Source organism: Marmota marmota, unplaced genomic scaffold (genome assembly GCF_001458135.2).
Source record: "Marmota marmota marmota unplaced genomic scaffold, marMar, whole genome shotgun sequence".
Taxonomy (NCBI): domain Eukaryota; kingdom Metazoa; phylum Chordata; class Mammalia; order Rodentia; family Sciuridae; genus Marmota; species Marmota marmota.
The window spans coordinates 26,191,591-26,216,100 of record NW_025999932.1 but is presented as its reverse complement, the minus strand read 5'-3'; the positions used below and the strand labels follow the sequence as shown (position 1 = coordinate 26,216,100).

At 43.4% G+C, this 24,510-nt stretch overlaps 1 protein-coding gene across 1 annotated transcript in view; it reads right to left on the bottom strand.

The window, feature by feature from the left end:
- Positions 1-23,502, bottom strand: part of LOC107140776 (WD repeat-containing protein on Y chromosome-like) — a 58,423-nt gene extending 34,921 nt beyond the window's left edge. Inside the window, exons 1-5 of the mRNA XM_048801002.1 lie at positions 23,389-23,502; positions 21,400-21,469; positions 11,124-11,367; positions 9,177-9,282; positions 197-348 (exon numbers count right to left, since the gene is read on the bottom strand). Coding sequence (XP_048656959.1) covers positions 197-348; positions 9,177-9,282; positions 11,124-11,367; positions 21,400-21,469; positions 23,389-23,493 — 677 coding nt within the window. The 5' untranslated portion in view covers positions 23,494-23,502. The remainder of the gene's footprint in view (positions 1-196; positions 349-9,176; positions 9,283-11,123; positions 11,368-21,399; positions 21,470-23,388) is intronic.
- Positions 23,503-24,510: the final 1,008 nt, after the last annotated feature.

The window sequence follows — 24,510 nt, the reverse complement described above, 5'->3', positions numbered from 1 at the left end:
TGGTGCTGGAGTAATTAAAGGGAAATATTCAAGAGGGCTCACCAAATACTCACTGTGAGCTACAGACCCAGGTCTGGCCTGCAGTGGGGAGGCCCCGTGGAGACCCAACAGAGTGCTAAGAGGGGGCTGACAACAGCTGGCTCTGCAGAACCCTCTGGAGAGCTGAGTGCCTGCTGCTGAGAGAACAGCTTCATACCTCATTCTGAGGTGTAAGAGTGCCACGGTGTCTGCGGCCACGCACAGAGCTCGGGGACCCGGGAGATAGAGGCAGGCTGCCAGCTCCCCCTGAATGCCGCTGGCTTTGGAGGAGGCTGTAAACAAGCAGCTGTGGGTCTCCAGATCCCAGATCTGAGGAGGAAAGGGGACAAGCAATAGAGCTTGAGTCGCCTTTTATGCTGTGTGCCCAGCTGCTGTCTGCTGGGGTGTCTGGTTTGGTCCCACCAACTCAAAACACCGCCCCAGACCCTCCCACCAAAGGAGAAGTTTTTTTGTTGCTTCTCAAGGAGGCAGAGTGAGGCCCGTGTTCCTGATCCATGCTGAAGTGACCCGAGGAGGGGGACTGTGATTTATTCCCCCTACAAGGGATGACCAGTCACATCTCTTCCCATGGACCCAACTGTCAGAGTGGAGCTGAAATCATGAATCCAATTTGTGTTACACAACTATCTTCATCCCCATTTCTTAATACAGATCCTCAAAACCAGTCACTGGACAGATATTTGGAAGACACAGGGAACAAACTTCAGGGTTGAGGACACGGGGTTTCAGAGCCTACCAAATGGCCATGGGGCCTTGGGCAAGTTCCTATCATTTTTTCCCTCCGTTTCTTCATCTGCAAAATGGGAAAAATAATGATAGCACTTCCCTTATACAGCTGTTGCAAGAAATTAAAAAAAAATTTAAAAACACAATGTTTACCGTCAAGGTTTAAACAAAGTAATGGTGTAACATGATTAGAATGATAACGTTATCGTCTGTCATTTATTAAGGTGGGTGTGTAAATCATGCTGTGGCTCTTGTATTATCTTAGTGTACTGTGACCTGGCAAGGTCTGTGAGAGCTGTGGGGGCTGGGGAGGAGCAGAGGGGCCAGGCATAAAACTGGGAAGATCATAATTGTCATTAAGGCAATGGTGATTCGTCAGCTAACACACATCTGATGTTATGTCGGCTGCTTTACGTGCATTTTCTTATTTACTCTGTTATAGGCTGAATTGTGTCCCTCCCAAATTTATATTTGACTAGAGTCTTATTGGGAAATGGGGTCATTGCAAATAAAATCAGTTGAGATGAGGTCCTGCTGGGCCCCTAAAACCAATATGACTGGTGTCTTTGTAAGAAGAGGGAAGTGTAGAGATGGAGAAAGTCGAGTAAAGATGAAGGCAGAGATTGGGGAGATGCATCTCTAAGCCAAAGAACGCCAGAGATCACCAGCAAGCTGCCAGAAGCCGGACAAGAGTCCTGGAACTCTCCACAGCCCCCAGGAGGAACCAACCCTATAGACACCTTGATCTCAGACTTCCAGCCTCCTTCATTGTGAGACCAGACATTTCTCGTGTTTAATCTACCCAATCTGGGGTACCTTGTTAGTCAACCCATGTTAGGTTTCTAACAGACACCTGAGAAAATCAACTTATAAAGAGAAAATGTGTATCCTGGCTCACAGTTTGGAAGGTTCTCGTCCATCATAGCTTGGCCTTGCTGTTTTTAGAACTGTGCGAGGCAGCACATCATCACAGGAGTGTGTGGTGGAACAAAAGGGAGGAAGGAGGAGGGCGGGTCCCACAATCCCCTCCACGGGCACACCCCTCCCATGATGAAAGACCTCCCACGAGGCACCCCTCTTAAAGGTTCCACCTCCTCCTATGGCACTCTGGGAACAAGAATTTAATACATGAACTATTGCTGGACACTTAGGGTCCAAACTACAGCACAGCTCTAGTAAATCCATGCTCTCATAAACCAACTCTGGGAGGCAAAGATTATCTGTTGAGTCCTAGTGAAGTTAAAGAACTCTCCCGAATTTAAAGAGTTAATAAATAGCTAAACCAGAAATCACCCGCAGGCCCACCGGCCTTCAGAGCAGCACAGAGAAACCCAAGGTTGAGAGAGGGTGGGATGTGGTTGGACGGGGCTTCTTCTCTCCATGGAGTTCCAGGAAGCCAGTTAGCTATGATGCAATTTAAGCCTTTACCTCCTCAACTAGTCTACACTGCTGTATTTACAGTCTGTGCTTTCTTCCCATTGGTTCTCCCAGCAGTTAGCAAACGGATTACCTAAGTTCCAGCCTGTCTTTTCATCTGTACTTCTAGGCATGGCATAAAAGGGGGAAGCTGTGCCCCCTAGGGGGTCAGCATGGGAGCCACAATGGTGACCCAAATCAAACAATCCCACAGAAAAGGTATCCCCGAGGGCCAGCTCGTTCAAGGGGCATCCTCTCTCCTTTCTGTAATATTGGTTGGTTGGCTGAAGATGCTCATTTTCCTTGATAGAAAGGTAAGACGTGCAGCTGTTATCAGTCACTTAACGTCTCCATGGGAACCCACTTATCCGTTGATTTCTTCTCACCTCATGACATCAGTAGCTGGGGTTTGAATGTTTCTCCCAAAATGTGTGTTCCAAACTTAATCCCTAAATTAGTATGTTAATGGTACTTGGAGGTACGACTTGGGAGGTAATTAGGATTAGGCATGATCATGGGGTTCTTATAAAGCATTAGTGACTTCCTAATGAGAGAGAGAGACCCACGTTAGCATGCTTGCTCTGTCTTACCATATGATACTCTCCACCATGTTGTGCAGCAAGAAGGCCTTTATCAGATGCAAGTGCCATGCTCTTGGGCTTCCTAACCTGACAAGCATGAGCTAGGAAAACCTCTATGCTTTACAAATTATCTAATATCAAGTATTTTATTATAGCAACAGAAAATACACTAACACATAAATTTACGGAAGAAGAGATTTTGATGAGGGGCAGGAGCACATAGATAATTCTGGTGCTCAGGAACAGTTATCTCAGGTGGGAGGATGCACAAGGTTGCCTGCTAAAGTCCAAGAAGGGAAAAGTAGAGATAAACTCTTCAAACTGAAGTTGAGGTTGACTCACCAAATTGGCATCAAATCCCCAGAGGATAAAAATAGCTACCACAAATTGGCTATCACTGACTTGCCTGGTGTCTGTCCAGCATCTTCCTGTCCAGAGATTGGCCTCTCTGACTGCAGGCAAGAGACATGGCACTCACCTCTGGCCAATTTGTGTCATTCCGTCTGATTTTCCAGGATGGGCCTGTTAGTAAAACTGGAGTCTGAATGTAAATTTTAGATTATGGGCATCTCTGTTCCTTACCATTTGGAGGGAGAAAAGATTTCTGCAGTAGGAGCCAATGAGGTCAAGGTGTACCAAGAGCAGAAGAGAGAAGCACAGGCAGAGAGTATCATCTCTGCACCCTGCTGCCCAAGAGGCTGTCTGTCCAATAATCTGAGTTCAACAACCATCCAATTCTCCCTTGAAAGCTTAACCTATTTGCATTAGATGTGTCTCTCAGGCTCAAAAGAGTCTTACCTGGTAAAGCTACGCTTTGGCGAGTACGATTTCTGCATTGCCTTTCGTGAGCATGACTACCCTATGAGGTGGATCTTTCTCCTATTTTGGAGAAGATTAAGCCAATGTTCAAAATTCAGTTGCTGAGTTCAAAAGGATCCAATAATTCACCCACAGTAACATGGTTTGTGCTGGGTTTGTACTTTAAACTCAAAAGTTGCATGTCTCCAAAGCTTTCTACCCTCCATCCCCTAAATCCATAGTTCTTTATCCACAGGTGGAGTTATTGCTGGAAGATGATTTCCAAATTAAGGCATTTCCCAGTCTCCCATTCATCCAAGGGTGGTCATGGACTGGGAGAGGTGATGTGTGTCATTTCTGGCTGGGATCTAGAAGAAGAAGGTGTGCCTTCTCTGTTCTTACACCCCTGGCATGGGGATGAAGAGTCCCGAGAACCTAAGTCAGGGTGGGGCCACCAGCTGGAGGGAGCTTGTCCCTTGAGTGGGAGAAAAAGCACCCATTCACCAGGACCACTGACCACAGATTGCTTCGGAAACAAACTTCTGTTGTTTTAACCTGTAGAAAATAAGGCACTGGTTTATTCCATCCTGCTTATGCTAAGTAGTACACCATGCTAACTTCTTTTTGAGAAATAACTTTTCATCCTAATTCCAGTTGACTCAAAACAGCCCTCTTTGTGATTTTCAATGTTAGAACTACAGAAAACAACAAGTGAAAAAGAAAATCTGAATCTGTCACTTTACTCTCGTTTAGAGAGTGCCAGAAATCAGGAGACTCCTCAAATGTCTTGTGTGTCCCCATGATTTAAAGGAGTAAAATATTTGGGTTGAAAAATCAATTCAAAGAATGAGGACTATCTGATCAGGCATGCTAGAAATCAAGCTGTTTGGCTCTTACTTGATTAGTTTTTATTTGATAGGAATAATATATTCTGAAATAACTTACACACCATATTTCCAAGATAGGATTTCAATATATTTTAAATACACATTGGGAAGTGATTCAATATGCTTGAATCATCACAGGCAAGATGCTAATCTTGTAATCATGAGTTTAGATTGGAAGAAAATGGAGAAGCACTAGGAAAAGAAAATAGGATAGAAGACGTGTCCCCACATACAGAATTATGATTATCTGAGGGCCGTAAGTTTGGGGGAAAAAATTTAAAAATCTCATTAAAAATATGAAGCCTCCCCACTTTGTGACTCTGGATGATGCCTTTGGATTAATTTGATTTTTCAAAATAAATCAAAAGCCAAAGTTCATAAATCTTACCATTTTAATCAAGTTTGCTCAGAAGACTGAATTGAGTTTGGGCCCTGAATGTCGCTGACTATGATCTTGACAGCTGGTTTTATTTAGAATATCTCATCATCATCATGAGATGGATTCCAAACTCCCTATACAGGAGCCATATTGGACCCCCCCCCCCCCAGTGGAAAATCCTAGCACATCACAGGGCCCCGGCACTTGGTCTTTAGAGAGTTTTTTCCTCCTCTGTTGACTCTCATTCCCTTTGTGATCTCAGTTCCGATTCATGGCTTCAAATTCCATCTAAATGCTAATGACTCCCAAATTTATATCTCTGGCCCTGACATCTCCCCTAGACTCAGGACGACTCTATCCAACACATCCACAATTGAGCTCCCAGTCTCCTGTCTCTCTCGCCCACCATAATCCCTGTCTCAATTTTTGGCTCAGACCCCAAGCCTTGGTGTTGATCTTGACTCTTGCCCTACTCTTTAAAAAACAGCCTTATTGAGATAGAATTGACATATAACAACACGTTGTTAAGGTGTGCTGTTCAGTGGTCTTCAGTGTATTCACAGAGTTGTGCGAGCATCACCACTACCTAATTTTTAAGCATTTTTGCCACCCTCCTCTAAAACCTTACCCATTACCAATCACCCTTATTCATACCTCATTCCAGCCTCTGCCAACTACTGAACTTCTTTCTGTCACTATGTCTTGACCTCTTCTAGACATTTCATATAAATGGAATAATATAATAGAAGGCTTGCTTTGGCTTAACACAACATCTTCAAGGTCCACCCACGTTGTAACACATATCAGTATTTTTTTGTTGTTGTTGTTAAACTTGGCCAATGTATAGATGTTCCACATTTTGTTTACTCATTCACTAGGTGATGGACATGCATTTTATTTCTTCTTCTTGGCTATTATAAACAATGCTGCTATGAGGATTCAAATATAAATATTGGTGTGAACATGTTTTCAATTCTCAGGGGTATAACCCTGGGACTAGAATTGCTGGTTACATGGTCACTCAATAATTAACATGTGGGAACTGCCAAAATGTTTTTCAAAATAATTCAAAATTTCTACTAGCAACGTGTAAGGTTTGAAATTTCTTCTCATTCTTGTCCACATTTGTTATTGTCTATATTTTGATTTTAGCCATCCTCATGGCTAATGAATCCTATGGCTAATGAGGTTGAGCATCTCGTCATCTACTTATGGCTACTTTTGAAGAAATGTTCATTCAAATCCTTTGCCCATTTTTAATTGGGTTATTTTTTATATGGCTGAGCATTAAGAGTTCTTTATATCCTAGATGCAAGTTCCTCATCAGATATGTGACTCACAATATTTTCCCCATTTATGTAGGTTGTCTATTCTTTTTATGAATGGTATGCCTTTTGAAGCACTGATGTTTCTAATTTTGATGAAGTCTAATGTTTTTTCTTTTGTTTCTTGTGCTTTTGGTGTCATATCCAAGAAATCATTCCCGATCCAACATCATGAAGATTTACTCATATGTTTCACTCGGAGTTTTATGGTTTTGCACTTATAGTCAGGTCTATGATCCATTTAAGCTCATTTTTACATATGGTAAGAGGCAGGAATCCAACTTTATCTTGTTCTTTTTTTTTTTTTTTTAATGTGGATAACCAACTGACCCAGCAAATTTACTGAAGAGATTATTCTTTTCCCATTGAATGGTCTTCACATTTTTGTTGTAAGTCAAATGACCATAAAGATGAGGGTTTATTTCTTGATTCCCAATTATTTCTTAACTCCCTATTGCTATACATCTACTTCATAACATCTCCACACTGTGTTATTCACTATCATTTTGTAATAAGTTTTAAAGTTGGGAAATGTGAGTTCTTCAATTTTCTTCTTCTTCAAGTTTGTTTTGGCTATTCTGAGTTTCTTGCATTCCCATATGAATCTTAGTATTGAACCAATTTCTGGGAAAAAAAAGGCACCCGAGGTTTTGATTAAAAAATATTACATTGAATATGTTCATTGATTTGCAAAGCATTGCCATCTTAACTAGATTAAATCTTCCCATCTTTAAAAGCAGAATGCCTTTTCATTTATTTATGTCTTCTTTGTAATTTCTTTCCAAAGTATTTTGTAGATTTGGGAGCATAAATTTTGCATTTTGAATTCTGCATTCATTGAGATATCATATCTTGCCCTTTGATGTGCTGATATGGTTTATTACATTGATTTTCATGTATTGAACAACCCTGGCCTTCCTGGGATAAATCCTACTTGGTCCTATGATAGAAGTATTTTGATATGTTGCTGGATTCAGTTTGCTGGCATTTTGATGAGGACTTTTGCATTCATATTCACCAAAGATACTGGCTTAGAATTTTCTTGGAATGTACTTATCTGAGTCTGGCATCAGATGATGGACTGGACTCCTCGAGTGAGTTGGGAAGTCTTCTCCTTTCTCTTTCTTGGAAGTTTGTGAAGGATTGGTATGCTAATTCTTCAAAGTGTTTGGCAGAACTCACCAGTGTTTCCATCTGAGCCTAACTGTTCTTTGAGTAAATTTTTATTACTGATAACTCTAACTCTTTACATGTTATAGGTATATTCTGATTTTTTTCTTCTTAAACCAGTTACTATAGCTCAGCTCTTTCTAGAAATGTGTATATTTCATCTAGGTTACCTAATGTGTTGACATTGAAATTATTCATAGTTTACCTTATGAGCCAAAGCCCTTACCCAGGACTGTGTGGCCCTTCAAACCCCTTTCCCCGTGCTACTCCATTTTTGCTTCAATCTCATGTCCTAGGTGGCTCCCACCTCCTTTTTTTTTTTTTCAAATAAATGTGTGGCTTGTCCCTTCATTTCTTTCAGACCTTTCCTTAAATGTCTCATTGGTGTGTTCATCCCTAATAAACCCATAGGGAACAGAAACCGAATTTTCCTGCTCTTTGTTTCCCTATTACCTGCCTTCCCCATAGCACTTGTTACCACCTGACATATCAGTATTTCATTTTATTTTGATTATTTTCTGCATGCCTTTCTTCCACCCCAGATTGTAACCTCCATGAAATAGGACACTTGGGCTGTCTCTTTGCTGGAAGACTGCTTGATACATGGTAGTCACTCAGTAGCTTTGTTAAATGAATGATTGAATGAATGAGGCCTGTTTCTTGTGATCACAGAGAAGGCAAATCTATTGTATTAGCTTACTACAGCCACTATAACATTTCTGCCGGGAGACATAACCAACAAAAATGTATTTTCTCACAGTTATAGGGATTGGAAGTCCAAGATCAAGGTGTGTCTGCAGGATTGAGTTCTTGTGATGCTTCTGTCTTTGGCTTGCAAGATGGCAAGATGTTTGTCTTATAAGTCTATTGCTGTGAAGATATGGTCACCTCTTGGTCTATGTTTTCCCTAATCCCCCTTTTTTATAAGGACACCAGTCATCTTGAATTAGGGCCCACTGTAATGACCTCAATTAATTTTTTAAAGGTCCTGAACCTAAATGTAGTCACATTCTAGGCACTGAGGATTGGGATTTAAATAAATGAATTTTTGAAGGAGCCACAATTCAATCCATGGTACCCATCAATCACTTATGCTACGAGTGGTCAGCAAGCTGGCTTATATATCCACACAAAGCAGTGACATTGGTTTCCTTCCACATTCTACAGATTCACTCCAAATTCCCTCCCTCTGGCCCCAGGACAGCCCGGTAGAGAAGGTAGAAAGATCATGAGAACTTGTCCTATTCACTTAATGAGCAAGGGAAATGATGGGCAGAGAAAATCTGTGAGACTTCTTTTGTATATATAAAAAAAGAGTACTTTGCAAAAGCTATACAATAACCAAACTTTAGAGGTCAACAGGACCTTTGGAATAAAGAGAGATGTGCAGGCAAGCAAAATGAAGCAGCAATGTTACCATTCTAAGGCCTAGAGGTGACTTTTTGGAATGGGTCCACTTGTCCTGTGTGTATTAAAAAATAAGAGACAACCACTGGTGGCAAAGGGCTGCTGTATCCCTAAGGTTCCTGTTCCATTCCCAGCTCCCCTTGTCTGTCCTCTAAACACTCAGGGAATACTCGGGACACAGAATATTTGAAGTGTGCAAGCAGGGGCCTAAATTCTGGAAGGTCTACTCACCCCAACACTGAACACCAGGCCTCCCTGAGCCTTCAATTGCTGGCATAACCTCCCTTGCCAGGGCAGACTCACACACATAAGCACCATGTGAGCGTTTACCCAGGCAGAGGCCCCTCATGCTGTCAAGGAGGGCAAGGTAACCATGAAAAAAAAAAAATCACCTCTCTGCTGAACCTGGCTTAGAGGACACATGCAACAAAACACAGAAAGGAAAGACCTTGACTGTGTTGTCCGTGGACATGGAGAATATTTTGTTATCCTCCGAAGGTAAGTGGATATAGATCACCGGAGCCGTGTGGCTTCTCAGCAGACCTGTTGGTTTTCTAGAATGAAAACAGAACAGATGAACACAAAGCAGTTCTGTCTGCTATTTCTAAATAAAAATGCAAAACTAAACTTGGCCCAGATCTGGCAGTTCTATTCAGCCTGGAAGAGGGTTATGTTTCCCTCTGAAATTGCACAAGTACATATCTTGTGAGATAAAAGGACTGAAGCAAATAATACCCAGTGATAGTGACAGGACTCGCGGTGAGATGAAGCCCTGGGCCTCATTTCTCCCTCTGTTAACAATAACACTATAAAAGGAACACGCGAGGAACTGTCCAAGGTGGGGATGGAACGGATTCCGTGGTAGGTGGTGGCTTTCTGTAGGCTGGAGAGAACAGCATTAAAACCTGGGTGGAAGGGCTTTGTAATAGGAGGGATCACAGTGTCCTTGGAGGATCTCAGGGCTGGGTCCCATGAGAGGGTGAGGAGGTGGGGAGAAGAGAGGAAGGACTGGGGTTCAGGAGGGAGAGCATAACATAACCAAGTCAGGAAGCAAACTGTTCTCAATTGCCAGACAAATGGGAACCTAAGGTAACAGAAGTAGATGGACAATGATTTTTCTTTCTTGTTATGTCTCTGACATTGTGCTGAGGGTTTTATGTGGATCATCTAATTTTTTTTTTTTGATTTTCATTATTGTTCTAGGAGGTGGGTCCTTTAGTGATCACCACTGTAGAGGAGGAAATGGCAGCTGTAGCTCTTGGTCAGCATTGCTTGGCCAGGAAGTGAGGCACCAGCTGAGCCCACATGCTCAATCGCTGCTTGGCACCAACTTGGGTGTCTCTGCATGACTGAAGGGCACAGGGTCACCTGCGGATCCCTGAAGATGCCTGGGAGATTGGCTAGGCCAGGAATCCTGGCATGTCCCACGTGACTTGTGCTCATCCCTGAATCTCCACTGCCCAGCACAGGAGAACCAGCTCCCCATCTCCCAGTCTCCATCTTCAACTCCTCTCAGTGGGAATGACAAACCTGCCTTTGACCCTTTACTCTGCCATTACTTGCAAGAAGTCATTTAATTTCTCTGGGCTCCAGTTTCTTCATTTGTAAATGGGCTTGATGTGAGGATCAGAGAGGCTGTATGTGCTGTATGGTACCCAGTACAGAGTAGGTGTTTAATAAAATGGTCTTTTTTGTTGTTATCAAGAAAGTGCTCCATAGGGTCTACCATGAAAGGTATGTATCTGATTCTAGGGTGTAGTGATCATCACTGAGGGGGAGAGGGGAAGGTACCTTCAATGGTCACACTGTTCACTACCTAAATTCCAGGCTTCCCAGAACAATTCTCATTTCTTATGTCAATTATACTTGCCTTTCATGTCAATTCCGCTGTGCCTGAGGGGTGCTACCATTAATTCTGTAGAGCCATTAAATCTGACAGGGCTAAACAACCTCTGTGGAGAACTGAGTGTACACTTGGGGGCTGAGTAAGGTGCACTAAAAACATCCATTACACATCAAAATCCCTAATAGCTCTCTGTGACCAAGAGGTCAGGAAGTGAGGCACCAGCTGAGCCCACATGCTCAATCGCTGGGTTCATGGTAGGGCAGGCAGCAATGTGATTAAAGGGACCCGCTGAGATGCAGGTGAACGGTAGCTCCACACAGTCTCTCTGTCCTTGTAAGGTATTTACATTTTTAAATGACTTGAAATGAACTCCCCCAGCCCCCCAAAATAATCCCTTTACAGGCTACAGAAAGAAGTTTCCCAGACGGTGTGTAAGGGGTATTAATTTTGGTCAGAGGTTCTTAAGTCATTCTAATAGGGAATCCCCAGTCCTGCTTCCAATTATCTTCCTACACTGATGGCCCTCTTGATGGGAGAAAGACAACTTACCCAGGCAGATGAGGATTCCAGACTCGAATTATTTGATCCAGGCCACCTGTCAGCAATAAGTTCTTTCTCCTGCAGAAGAAGAATGCCTTCACTCCTTTATGGATACGAAAAACTGTTTGATCATATTCTGCTCGCCTCGGGGGCAGAGCAAGGGATGCGTGGCCTTTTCTTGTCTTGACATCTTTCCTAACGTTCCTTATCTCTTTCATCTTTTGCTTGACATTTGTTGTTCCCACTGTGCACCCTGGAAATATTCACAGAAAAGCAAAACACAGTTTCTTAATAAGATCAGTCAATTTCCCGACAGGGTTGCTGATCACTAAAGGTCCCTGATTCATTTTCAACAACAACGGGTATTTTCTTCTTCCTCCACCTCCAGGTGTTAACTACAGATAGTCTGAAGAAGAAAAGCGGTGTGTGTGAGAAAAGTAAGATTTCCCCCCTCCTTTCCTAAAGAGAGACAAGAAGAGTCACCTGGGAACAGAGGTAGCATGAGGGCCATCCTATTTGGAGGAAACCCAGCACCAACAAGGATCTTATTTGATCTGAACACAGACTCACTGATTCAAACACATTTACCTCCGTCTTAGGGGTGAGAAAACGTATATGGAGAAGTTAAGAGACTTGTCATGGAGGGAATGGAGCAAGCATCAAATTCAGCACTGACTCGGACATTGGGACTCATCCAGTTGACTTATCAGTTCCATAATCAACCAGAAAATTTTGTCCTACAATTGACAGATATTTTCAGCCAAATATTCATCGGTTTATGAATCTACTGAACAATAGAATCATAATGGTCACATCATTTAGAAGCGATTAGTGGTCCTCTCATAGGTTTCAGACATGGGTTTCACCAGAAAATCAATGAAAGAAATCCTCAATACATTCACCAGAGCCTCTCCCATCCCTACCGCCTGGCTTACCCTGATCACCAACCTCAACCATGTCCAAGGGCCCTTGGAGGAAGGACAAAGAATCGTCTTCAGCTTCCACTTCCTATCCTCCAAGTAAGAACTTTCTTTTGTTGCTCATGACCTCATCTATGAGTTGAAGGATAGTTTTGTTTGAGATCTCTGCCTGTTACCCCAAGTTATGAGTCTAACTATTTTCCCAGAATTAGAGAGAGGAATTTGCAATTCAAATAAGTTCCACTAAGGCAAGTGCATGCTTTATCTGCAAGATCATGTGGTGCTCTATTCACTAGACCTTTGTCCTGTAGAACTCTAACATGGGCCTTATAATTTTGGGGGGCTGTGAATGTAGCACGTGCAGGGCTCTGGGTTTGAGCCTCAGGACCACATACACAAACCACACATACACACACACACACATACACACAAATTAACAACAAAAAGACCTTATAACCTTTCAAGAGAAGTGGGAAATCTTCATTTTACTTGGAAATTTCCAGGATTTAGAATGTCAGTATCAGTTTCCAAACATGTTTTAAATAGTCTGCTTGTTGGTGGCTCCTTTAGCCCACTTGTTATGATTTGGGCGTGAGGTTTTCCCCAAGCTCAAGTGTGAGACAATGCAAGAAGGTTTCGAGGAGAAATGATTGGGTTATGAGAGTCCCAATCAGTGCATTAGTTTGCTGATAGGGATTAACTGAGTGGTAGCTGAAGGCGGGTAGGGTGTGGCTGGAGGAGCTGGGTCCCTGGGTGAGTGCCTCTGGGGAATATATTTCATATCTGGCCAATGGAGTCTCTCTCTGCTTCCTGTTCATCATGTGAGCTGCTTCCTTCTGCCACACTCTTCCGCCCTGTTGTTCTGCCTCACCTGAGGAATGCAGCTGGCTGTTTATGGACAGCCATAAACAGCTGAAACAGTGAGCCCCCAAATAAACTGATCCTCCTCTAATTGTTCTTGTCAGATTTTTACGTCACAGCAGCAAAAAAAGCTGACTACAACACCACTGCTGCCTCTGGGGACCCCTTGTTTTAGGGGCACGTCCTGCAGTGGAGTTCAGAGACACGTCCAGGAAGCGGGAGGGGCACTCATCATCTTTTGACGTCTCCTGAGCTCTCTCCTTTTGAGGGGCCCAAAGCCCTGATGTTGAGAGTGGCTGCCCTCCATTGAAGGAGTACCACTAGAGAACATGGGATCATTTTCCCAATGACGAGATATATAATTTCCTCATTATTTGAAGCTGTAATCTGAGTTCTGGGCCACTTCTGGACAATCCGTGGACAGTGAATTGAGGTGACAACCCTGCTCTGCATGTGTCTTTCCATAGTGGTGTAGAGAGGCTGGCTTGTCACTCTGGCTCTGTCCTTCCCCCGCCCCCTCCTTGAACATGCAGTAGGAAGGTAGATGGCCTTGAACTGGCAACTCTTCAGCCACCAGGTGGAGGGGAGAGATGGTATTTGGTGAGTGTAGATATTTATAGGAGATGATAGAATGAGCTGAAGAATCTGGGTGAGCACTTTTAAGGTCAAAGAGATGCAGCAAACCTGCCTCAAACAGCAGTTTGACACATTCATCCTTTGTGTTGTGAACAGAGATCTGAAACTTCTAAGCAGGTGTGTCACTTTATTTTTATTTTAGTTTTTTTTTTTCAAGTAAAGGGGAGAGCAGCCGGTTCATTTGCATGATCGCTAGCAGTTCTTTTCCAACAGAGCCAGACAGAGATACACGTTTTTAAGTGGTTGTCATGGAAACCAGAGTGCATAGCTCTTCTCCAAGGACTGAAAGAAGGATGATGAAAAGTTTAAGTAATCTCCATGGAAACCTGGAGCGGATTCCAGGCGGGTTCAGATCCCAGCACACTAACTGGCAGGTAAGTCTTCAGGCACTGAGGTCGTGGTGGAAGTTTAATTCAGACTATCCACTATGGCTTTTGCCATCAGAGGTGGTCCAGAGGCCACCTCCACAGCTGTGGGCTCAGAGCATTCCCCAGAGTTGGCAGCTGGGTGTGTGTGGGTGCCCTGAAGCTCAGGATTTCACTCTTCCTGATTCAACCTGGATTCTGTGGCCAGGCTTGCCCACCTTTACCTGATGCTTTTCTCTACCAATTTCTCAGTATGGCAAGAGCTCATGGATTTGGAGTCACAAAATTGAACCAGTTTCTTATTTGCAGGAGGCAAGACACTCAAGGTCCAGCTGGGGTTTCTGTGGCCTTGACCAAGATGCATCCTCTTTGCATATTCATTAATAGCAAAAATGAAACCAGAGATTTCTCTCTTAAAGAAAGGCAAAATCAAGCACTTCCTAACTGCAGAGCTCTTGAGGCAATTGTTGGTCTTTGTATGATGGTTTTCCTCCTTGGCCAAGGTAAGTCTTCTTGGGAATAAGTGGCTGACTGTGAGTCAAGTTTTGAAGTCCAGAAGTATGTCATGGTGGATCTCCAAGGTGTTGTGAGGAGCTCTTGCCCAAAGTGGAGATGAGAACTATTCAAGGGGAGTCTCAGGAATAGGGGAAATTCCCTCCTTGTTTCCTAAGTAATGATTCTCTGGAAGCCACTTTGGGGTGAGGATTGGTGCTAGGGCCCACAGTGGACACACACCCTGACCACAGCAGTCATGTGGTCATGGGGAACCGAGGAGACATGCTGGAGGTAGGGGAGTGGGGAGCTATCAGGAGAAAGGCACAGGAGGAAAACATCGAACACACTTGTTCCTACCGTCCTACTGTATCGTCCTCTGGTTCTCCTGGAACGGACACTACAGAGCACTCTTGGGAGAGAGGTCAGTGTGAGTCTGAATTCTGAACTTCACAAATACATTCATTCAATAAATATTTATCGAGCACCTAGTAGGTGCCACGCACTATTCTAAGCCCTTGTGGCACAACAGTGAACACAGCACTCACGAATCCCTGCCTCTAGGGGAAGACAGGCCATGAAAACCAAACACAGTGGGTGAATTATAGAGGCTGTCTGAATTACAGAGTCTGATTAGATGTACGGATTTAAATCAGGGCAGAACAAGGCAAGGAAGATGGGGTATGCCAGGAACAAGGGGTGGACTTTTCCAGAATATAATAAATCAGGCAGGGTAAGCTTCAAGAAGGAGGGGTGCTTGAGAAAAGACTTGGAAAAGGTGTAGGAGTGAGATATGTGGACATTTGTGGAGAACCTTCCAGGTAGAGGGGAGCATTCATGAAGGTCGGTGGGACTAGAGGGGGAGGGGATGGGAAAGAGGATGAGGCCACAGTGATAAGGTGTGGGGTAAAGAAAGGGCTGGGGACCAGGAGACTTTGGCTTTTACTGAGTGAGATAGGGGCCTACAGCAGGATCTGCAGAGGTCTGACTCCTAATTTTATGAGGTCTCTCTTGCTGATGTGCAGAAAATAGATGGAATCCAGGAGACCATCTAGGAGACTCTCTCGGTAATGCAGGGAAGAAAAGACAGTGATTCTTACTGAGTGGTAGAAGTGGGGCTGGTGAGAAGTGGCCCCATGTGAGGTGTACTATGAACACAGAGCCAGTAGGTTGGAGGTGGGTTTTGAGAGGAGTCATGGTTTTGTCCTGAGCAACTGGAAAGATGGACTTAGTATCAACTGAGATCGGGAAGATGGTGGAACAGGTGTGCAGAAAAGATCTGGATTCAGGTTTGGACTTAATTTTGATCTCCATTATCTATCCTAGTGAAGATGTCCATTAGTGAGCCAGGGCAGTTGGAAATGCCAGAAAGAACTGGGATAGAAATAAAAATTTGGGAGTGGACAGCATACAGTGGAATTGGAAGGGATCACCAAGGGAATGACGCAGACGTGGAGGAGATGACCAAGAACTAAACTCTTGGGGCTCCAACATTAAATCAGACAGATGTGGAGGAACAAGCAAGAGAGAAAGGATTGGGATCTTGAAGCCAAGTGAGAGAAGTTCATTCAGGAAGCCAGAGTGGTCAGTTGCTTCAAATGCAGAAAGAGAAAATGAGATGAATATTGGTCAGTGGAATCGGCAACATGACAGGCATTGTGGCCCCTTATACAAGTGGTTTAGGTGCTTGGTCTTGGGGACCAAGGCCAGGTTGGAGGGTTCTTAGTGAGAATGGGAGGGTAAGAATTGGAAAAGCAAGTACAGGTAACTTTTCTCAGAAGTTTCACTCCAGAGGCTCTCTGAACTTTCACATTCTCATCTTACTGTTATGGTTGGCACATTATAAATACCAAATAAAAATCATTAGATTGATATAGATGTGGGGGCTGATCCTTTGATTATATGGATATCTAGCTATTAAGAGAGATTTAATTGGTGAAATCATAGTAGTTTAGAGCTATAAGCAATTCTAGTGGCTTCCTTTTCTGTGATGTGAGGAAGGATGGACAGGACTCTTAGCATAATGAGGCCTCTGAATCTGAGCTGGAAGGATCTATAGAACTTGTATCCAACTTTCTTGTTGTATTAGTCTGTTTTCTATTGGTATAACAAAACACCTGAAGCTGGGTACTTAGCAAGTAAAGAGGTTTATTTAGTTTACAGTATTGGAGGCTGAAAACCCAAGATTGGGTATCCGTCTGCACAACCTCTGATGAAGGATCTGTTGGGCTGCATTACAACATAGCAGGTAACATCATGGAGGGAGCCCATGTGAGAGAGATTGCATGGAGAGACAGGAAGCCAGAGAATAGGGAAGGGCCAAGCTTGCTCTTTTTATAAGAATCTACTCTCTCGGAACTAACCAGGGTTTCACAAGAGCTACATTATTTCCTTGCAAGGATTAGTGCCCTCAATAGCCTAACCAGTTTCACCAGGCCACACCTCAAAAGTTCCGTGATCTCTTAGTACTGTGACATTGGGGCCAAGCCTCTCCCATGTGAACTTTTGGGGCATAAATTCAAATAATATCCAAACCTTAGCACATATTGAACTGGAGGGGAAATGGAGGTTCCACATCACAGTTTTGTTAGTAGCCGAGCCACAGTTAAAACTCCCTGTTCCTTGTTCTAGAGTCATTGCTTTTGATCTGCTCAAATACTGAATTTTGAGCTATTTCAATCTCCAAAGGCTATTTCGGTTTCTTAGAATTCATATTCATTATTGTTCTAGAAAGCCAAATTTCCTAGTTCCGAGAAAGTCTAATGGAAGTTCCCAAGAAACTGAAGCACTGTACCTCGTTTTTCCTAATACTTTGGTGATTTAAATGTCAGTGTATCAGAAATTTATAAAGGAAACTTTCCTTGAAAGATAATGTGAGCTCTTGGGCTATGAAAGGGCCTCGGGGAAGATTCCTAGCAAGAAAGAAGCAAGCTGGTATTTCATACTAGGCTGAGACCTTGGCACAAGTCTTTATTGATTTTCCATGATGTTCAATGGCAAGTGGAATTAGATTTTTCAAGGATAAAAGAAGGGGGAAACTAGAATTTCAGTCTTCCCAAAGGCTCAGAAATGTTCAGGCACAGTGAGGCTAGAAGACATCAAAAAAAGGAGAAGCTTACATTGTTCCGTGGGTGGCTGACTTCTGAGTTGCTGTAAAGTGTATTAAATGTTTTATGCATCCCCGATGCACCGCTGGTGAGCTCCAACCAGCTCTTAATTAAAGTCCAGAGGTGGGACTGAGGGTGGAGCATGGGAGGAGGGAGAGATATTAGTTAGCATGTGTCACTTAACAGCAGGGATAAGTTCTAAGAGATGCTTCCTCAGGCATTTCATTACTGGGTGAACACCATAGAGTGTGTAGGTCACTCACAGGACTTCTTATATGATCAAGAAATGATAGGCAAACACAGATGCATAAGCCTGTTCCCAAGAGAACCCAGCATACCGTTCACAGTCAATTTTTCTTATAAGTGCAAGGAGTAACTTCTAAAATAACAAGACAGAGTATAGTGTACATACATGAAATGTAACACAGCATTTACTATCATTATCAAATATTCTGTACTGGGCACAATTGCATGTTCTGCCTTTTTTATACAGCTGGCCGTGAAGTAGGTTTTGTTTACACTGGTATTGCCGCCTGAGTACTGTATTGCACTATGACATCATGGCAGCTATCATGTCACTAGGCAACAGGAATTTTTGAGCTCTATTATAATCTTCAAAGACCACTATTGTGTATGCAGCCTGTTCTCGACTAGAATCTTGTACTGTGGCACATGGCCGCCTACAACTCTGACACTTCTTGATTATCCCTCTGCCCCATCAGGTGGGCCTGTCAGAGCAGCAGACAGGAGAGTCTGCTGTCTCTGACTCTGATTCAGGGTATTTGGGTATTCATGGATTCCTTTCTTAAGCTGCTGCTGCTTAAGGTACGTAGGGAATCCATGCAGAGATCCTGGGCATATTCTATTGGCAATAAACTTCTCGATGCCCTGGGAATAAACGATTCCATTATTTCCCCCCCCCCTCAGGTTACAGCCAAGGTGAGAAGCTGTCCCAGAACAGGTCCCAGGATGTGAAGGGCTTTACAAACCCAACTGTAGGGAATGGCAGTGGTACATTGGCTTTGGAGTCAGAAAAATCAGAGCCCAGTCCCTTTGGGACTCTTGTACCTAAGTGACCTGGTGAGCAAGCTTACCTAAGCTTATGTGTCCTCATCTATAAAATATGTTTACATAGAATTCACACCTTCCCTGACCACTGTGAAGATCAAATAGTGTCATGCCTGTGATTGGCTCGTGATCTTTGCTGCAAAATAAAGTCACATCTAAAAATGCAGATGCCTGGGCAGTCTCTCTTTGAAAAAGAGGTTTTTACTTTTAGCTGCATATTGGAATCACCTGCAGAAATTTTTAAAAGCTGCAATGCCTAGGCTTCATCTCACACCAATTAAATCAGAATCTCCGAGGGTAAAACCCAAGGTAAGCAGATTTTACAAAGTCTCCCAGGTGATTCCAATGGGTACCCCAAACTGAGAACCACTGGCAAATATCCAATATGAAAATTAGTGTAAATGAGTAAGTGCCAAACACATGTAAGTTATCATCATCTGTATCAACTTGAACATTAAATATGATGATGGTGATGTTGAATAATTGGAAGGGGCTTTCCAATATAACCTCGAGGCCTTCACAGAATAATTATGAAGTTTAATGAAGTAAGTATGAAGAGTTAAGAAGATCTTCAAGGGGTGGGTTATTAACAAATGTTAGTAAGTCGTTGTGGGGAAAGAATGTTTCTTGGGCTTTGAGGGGCACACAATTCACCACAGTCCTTTTTAATGCAGACTCTGATTCAGTTGTTCTGGGAAGAAGCCTAAGACTCTGAATTTCCAACACACTCCTAAGCAATTCCCTGGCTATGGGTCTGAGGGTTAGAAGGAAAGGCTTTGGGCACAGCCTGGATTCCAGCCTTGGCTCCATTCTGAGTTGTGTGACACAGGGTAGTAGTCATTCTCTACTTTTTTGGCCATTAGTAAACCTCCCCTTCCAGTTCCTGCTTGGAAATCAGGTCCTCCCTCACTCTGATGCTATCATTTTAATGAGTACTGCCAGGTTCTGATGGCCCCTGCTCTTCCTGGGTTGGCTGGATCATGATTGTCCCAACAATGGGCCAATCTATTTTAATAAGACACTTCCCAGGTTGGCTGGACTGGGGACCAAGAGTGTCAGTCAGTCCCCAGTCTCTGTTGGTGGCAAAGCTATGTGAGACATGGGCTCACTACCCTCCAAGGGGTCTGGTGTACAGATGAGACTTTCTGAGATGGAGAAGCATTTGAGTCTCTGTTCCCAGGATTTCCCAATGAGGAGCTGCTTTGTTTTCCTGCTCTTCCTGTGTTACCTGAGCCACCCCCAGGATTCTGCTTTCTGCTTCCATCAGTTTGAGTTGAACTTCTTTAAGTGCAGTTAAAAAGACCTCTGACCAATCGCCTGGTTATTCTGTGCTTTAGCCCACTCATCTCTAAGATGGGGCAAGCAGCGAGGTGTAAACCATAGGTTGTGACGGTGGTTAAACAGGGCCATACATGTAAGGCACTTAAGGCAGAGCCTGACCTTAGGGAAGTGTTCCAGTTGGGAAGCTCCAGGGCAGGCAGAAGACTGCATCTACTGCAGACCATGAGCTGATACCCTGGGACTCGTCCATCATAAAGGGAGTGGATTCCTGATTCATATTTGGGTCAGTCAGCCAGGTGTGGTAGCACATGCCTGTAATCCCAGTGACTTAGGAGGCTGAGGCAGGAGGATCCCAAGTTCAAAGCCAGCCTCAGCAAAAGCAAAGCACTAAGCAACTCATTGAGACACTGTCTCTAGATTAAAATACAAAATAGGGCTGGGATGTGGCTCAGTGGTTGAGTGCCCCTGAATAAATCCCCAGTATGCCCGCCCCCCAAAAAAAATTTTGGGTCAGCCAGACCTCTCCAAGTCCATCCAATGCTGGATGTATGTCTTCAGTCTAGTCCACACAAAATAACTCCCCCATAAATAGCACAGACACCCCTACACCATAAACCCAAGATCAGCTTGGTCAAGTTCATGCCCAGACTTGCTGTTTATTAGGGACTATGGTTTGAATGTGTTTCCCCAAAGTTCATGTGTTAGAAACTTACTTCACTGGGCAGCAGTATTGGGAGGTGGGGCCTAAAGGGAGGTGTTTAGGTCATGAGGGCTCCACCCATAGGTATGGGTTAGTTTTCATGGGAATGATTGTTACAAAATTGAACACTTCCAAATGTGCTCACTTGTCTGTTCACATTTCCATCGTGAGATCATGCTGTGTGAGAGCCATCTTCAGATGCTGATACCATGTCCTTGGACTGCCCAGCCCCCAGAATCATAACCCAGATAAAACTCTTTTCTTTATAAGTTACTCTAGTCTGTGGTGTTCAGTTACAACAGCAAATGACTAAGATACTGGGGTCATCCCCTAAGATTGAGAGATGTATTGGGAGATGGGTATTCCCTTGGCCTTTCTTGGATTTCACTTGGTCTATGTCCAGCTTCTAGAAACTACCCATGCTGGATCTTCCCATCTTTAGAATTCCTTAAAAGTCCCTAATCCTACAAATGCCCCATTTCAACAGTTTCATACGGATATCATTATATATTCAATACCATGTAGCACATTAGAGGTGCTCACACAGTAGAGCCTGGCATGGCTTAGAGTGGATTTTGCTTATTTCAACACATATTGACGGAGCTCTTGGTGTATGCAAATTCAGTGCCAGGCATGCTGTCCCTCACTGCCTCTCCAGCAGCCCCAGGGCATGAGGCTCATGAAATTAAAAACACACTCAGCTGTGGGGGAGGCCTAATGTTTGAATGGCATCAGGAGTTACTAGCAGAGTGCCGGATGCCCACAGCAATACAGAAAAGAAAAGGTGGGAGGCCTCCAGAGATGCACCACCCAGAGAGAGAACAACTGCAATCATGATAGGAGCGTCCGTAGTACCTATTACCAGAGCTGTGGGCTCGTGGTTGGAGCTGGAAATGACAGCTTTCAGAGAATCACAGTAGTTCAGCTAAAAGGAAAAAAAAAGTGAGAAAACACTAATTAATACAAAGATCACGCACCAGGTCAGTAAGAGTTTCTAATAATGTTTAAAGCATTCTTCCAAAACATATTTCATGAAGGAACCACTGTGCGGAGGATAGGAAAAAAAAATTCAAGCACCCATGTGTGTTCCTGGGGTAGTGCAGTGTGTACGGTGGTCCCTTCCCTCCAAACTGCTCGAGGCTAACACCAGAACAAGCAATTCCTGAGCACCCTGTCTGCTGCAGCTCCTATTGCCTATTTTAGACTTTTCCGAGAAAAGCTGAATGCTGCCTGCAGAGCTACAGGGGGTTTTACAGAGAAAACAATTTATGTTTCCCTAGAAATCATCTTTAAATTGGAAGCAATACTGAATAGATCCTGGGAGGCATCGGCTCTTCCCCTGTCTTTGAGAACTAAGAACGGGGTCCTGAGATAGGTGTGTGGGGATTGGGTAACCAGGGTTTTGGGGTAGGACCCAAAAGGTCAATCTTAGGTACAAGGAATGAGATTTGGAGGGATTTGAGTTCTCCTCTCAGGCCACCTTCCACGGAAGAAGTCCTAATTCAGAATCTGAACATACAGAGTGGATACAGTCACACTAGTATTGGAAGCATGGTGTGAACTCTGTGTCCCCAACCCAGACCCCCACAAGAGGTCAAGGTCAACAAGAAGTGTGGCTCCGTTAAGCTACGTGGAGGAAGCCAGGCATCAGGACCAGGCTTAGTATGATGCCATTTTTGTGAGCTGGGCTTCCAAAGGCAAACCAACGGGGACAGAAAGTCGATTGGTGGAGACCTGCTGCTGAGCGTGGGAATGGGCTGGAGGGATGTCACCCAGTGACCAAAACATTCTAAAACCGGATCCTGGTGATTATGTTACAACTCAGTAAAGTTACTCTCAATGAGTTGTACATGTAGGATGAACTTATGATATATAAATTGTAACCAATAAAGAAGAAGGAAATACAAATAATTTTATTTCAATCACTTTTGAGAAACATCATGGTATTTCATCTGCTTATTTGGTCAAATTATTGTTTTCTTTTTGCTTTTAGCTTTCTTAACTCACATTTCTGTTCTGCAGCAGGATTGGTATTTGGTCTTCTCCAATTTGTGTTTGAAATCTTGTTGGTATTTGTCTTTTAAACAAATGTGGTTTTCGTGGTCCAAGTTTCCTTCCCCTCTAATTTTCCTTTTCACGTTCAAACACGTTTGGTGGTGCCCCTCACTATCACTCAGTAGGATTTCTTACTGTTCTTTCTCACATAAGTCTTGTTAATTTGGAAGCTTCTCTACCTGGTTGAAGCCTGGTGTTTTCAGAGGAGGAAACAGCTGCTGACACAAGCTTGTGTTCCTTCCTCCAATGGACTCGTCATACTGACCCTGAGGACTCCTGCTCCCCGCCTGTCCCTTGGGCTGGTGTGTCCACTCTGCCATTTGGTCTCTGGGCTCTCTTAACATAATTGACAATGCCTTGCTTTGTTATACACTGGATAAACCCCAGTTCAGCTCCTCAGAGGAAGGCTCAGGGACTCAATGTCATGTCCATAATCCACCAATGGTCCTAAGACACTCTGGTCACTTGAGTTGGCTTTTACTCCAACAAGAGGAAGGACAACCCATGCACTATCTTCTGACCCAAAGGATACCTGGGACAAGGTCCCCCAAACTGATCCCACCAGGAAGTTCAAACTGATTAATTCCACTAGAAACCAAGTGTTTGTCATTCTTAGGACTAACCTACATATTTCGTGTAACTGTTATTTTTGTTTTCGGCTGGGTTTCTGAAGTTGTCTCAGGACCAGTGACGACTTATGATAAAATGTACACTGTTTGGCGATTTGAGTGACGCACCTGCAGAGGGAGAGGGCAGGCTAGCAAACTCTAGTTTATTTATCTATCTTACCTGAGTAACCCAGTCTCCATGTACTTTCCAGCGGATGTAGTTTACATGTGGAGAGGTTATCACATTCTGAATGGTGATGTTTGGCATGTTATCCACTTTGGGCATCTTCTTCCAAATTCTAAGGAGAAAAACATTAAACCATCAAAAAGAGGAGAATGGCCGACCCTCCTACGACCTGTTCTTCCAACCAGGAGCCTTTTCTTGGGTTACCTCTGGGGTCAGGCATCCCCCACTCCCTCATCTCTTCTCTCATATCCATCTGCCCCTCTCCAGGGCCTCTCTGTCTCATCCATGGGGACCCCTCTGAATATGCCAGACCATTTGAGTTCTCCCTTTCCTGGATTCCCGAAAAGTTGAGTGTGTGATCATCAAGTTGGTGTGTGCTGCTTTTATTTATTTATTTTTTTCATGAGACATGTACATCTGAAGGCATCGGTGCTTCTTTTAAAGCCCCACGAGTCCCAGAAGGGAGCCAGGACTCAGAAACTCCTGGCAGAGCCTGAACAATTAGACAGAAAGAAGAAATTAAAGAGCTATATAAATATGAAAAGAAGAGCTCAAACGATCCCTATTTTCCAATAACATGATTCTATATTTAGAAGAATTAAAAAAAAAAAACTCCACCAGAAAATTTCTAGAACTCATAAATTAATTCAGCCAAATAGCAGGATATAAAATTAACATCCATAAAACAGTTGCATTCCTATACAACAGCGATGAATCAACTGAAAGAGAAATTAGGAAAAGTATTCCATTCACAATAGCCTCAAAGAGAATAAAATATGGAATTCAATCTAACAAAAGAGGTGAAAGACCTCTACCATGAAAAATACAGAAAACTCAAGAAAGAAACTGAAGAAGACTTTAGAAGATGGGACGATCTCCCATGTTTTTGGATAGGCAGAATTAATATCGTCAAAATGGCTGTACTACCAAAAGTACTACACCAATTTAATGCAATTCCTATTAAGTTTCTGATGAGATTCTTCATAAAAATAGAAAAAGCCATCATGAAATTCATTTGGAAAAATATGAAACCCAAAATAGCCAAAAGTGAAAGAAAGAAAAGTGAAGCAGGAGGCATCACAATACCAGACCTTAAATTATACCACAAAGCTATAG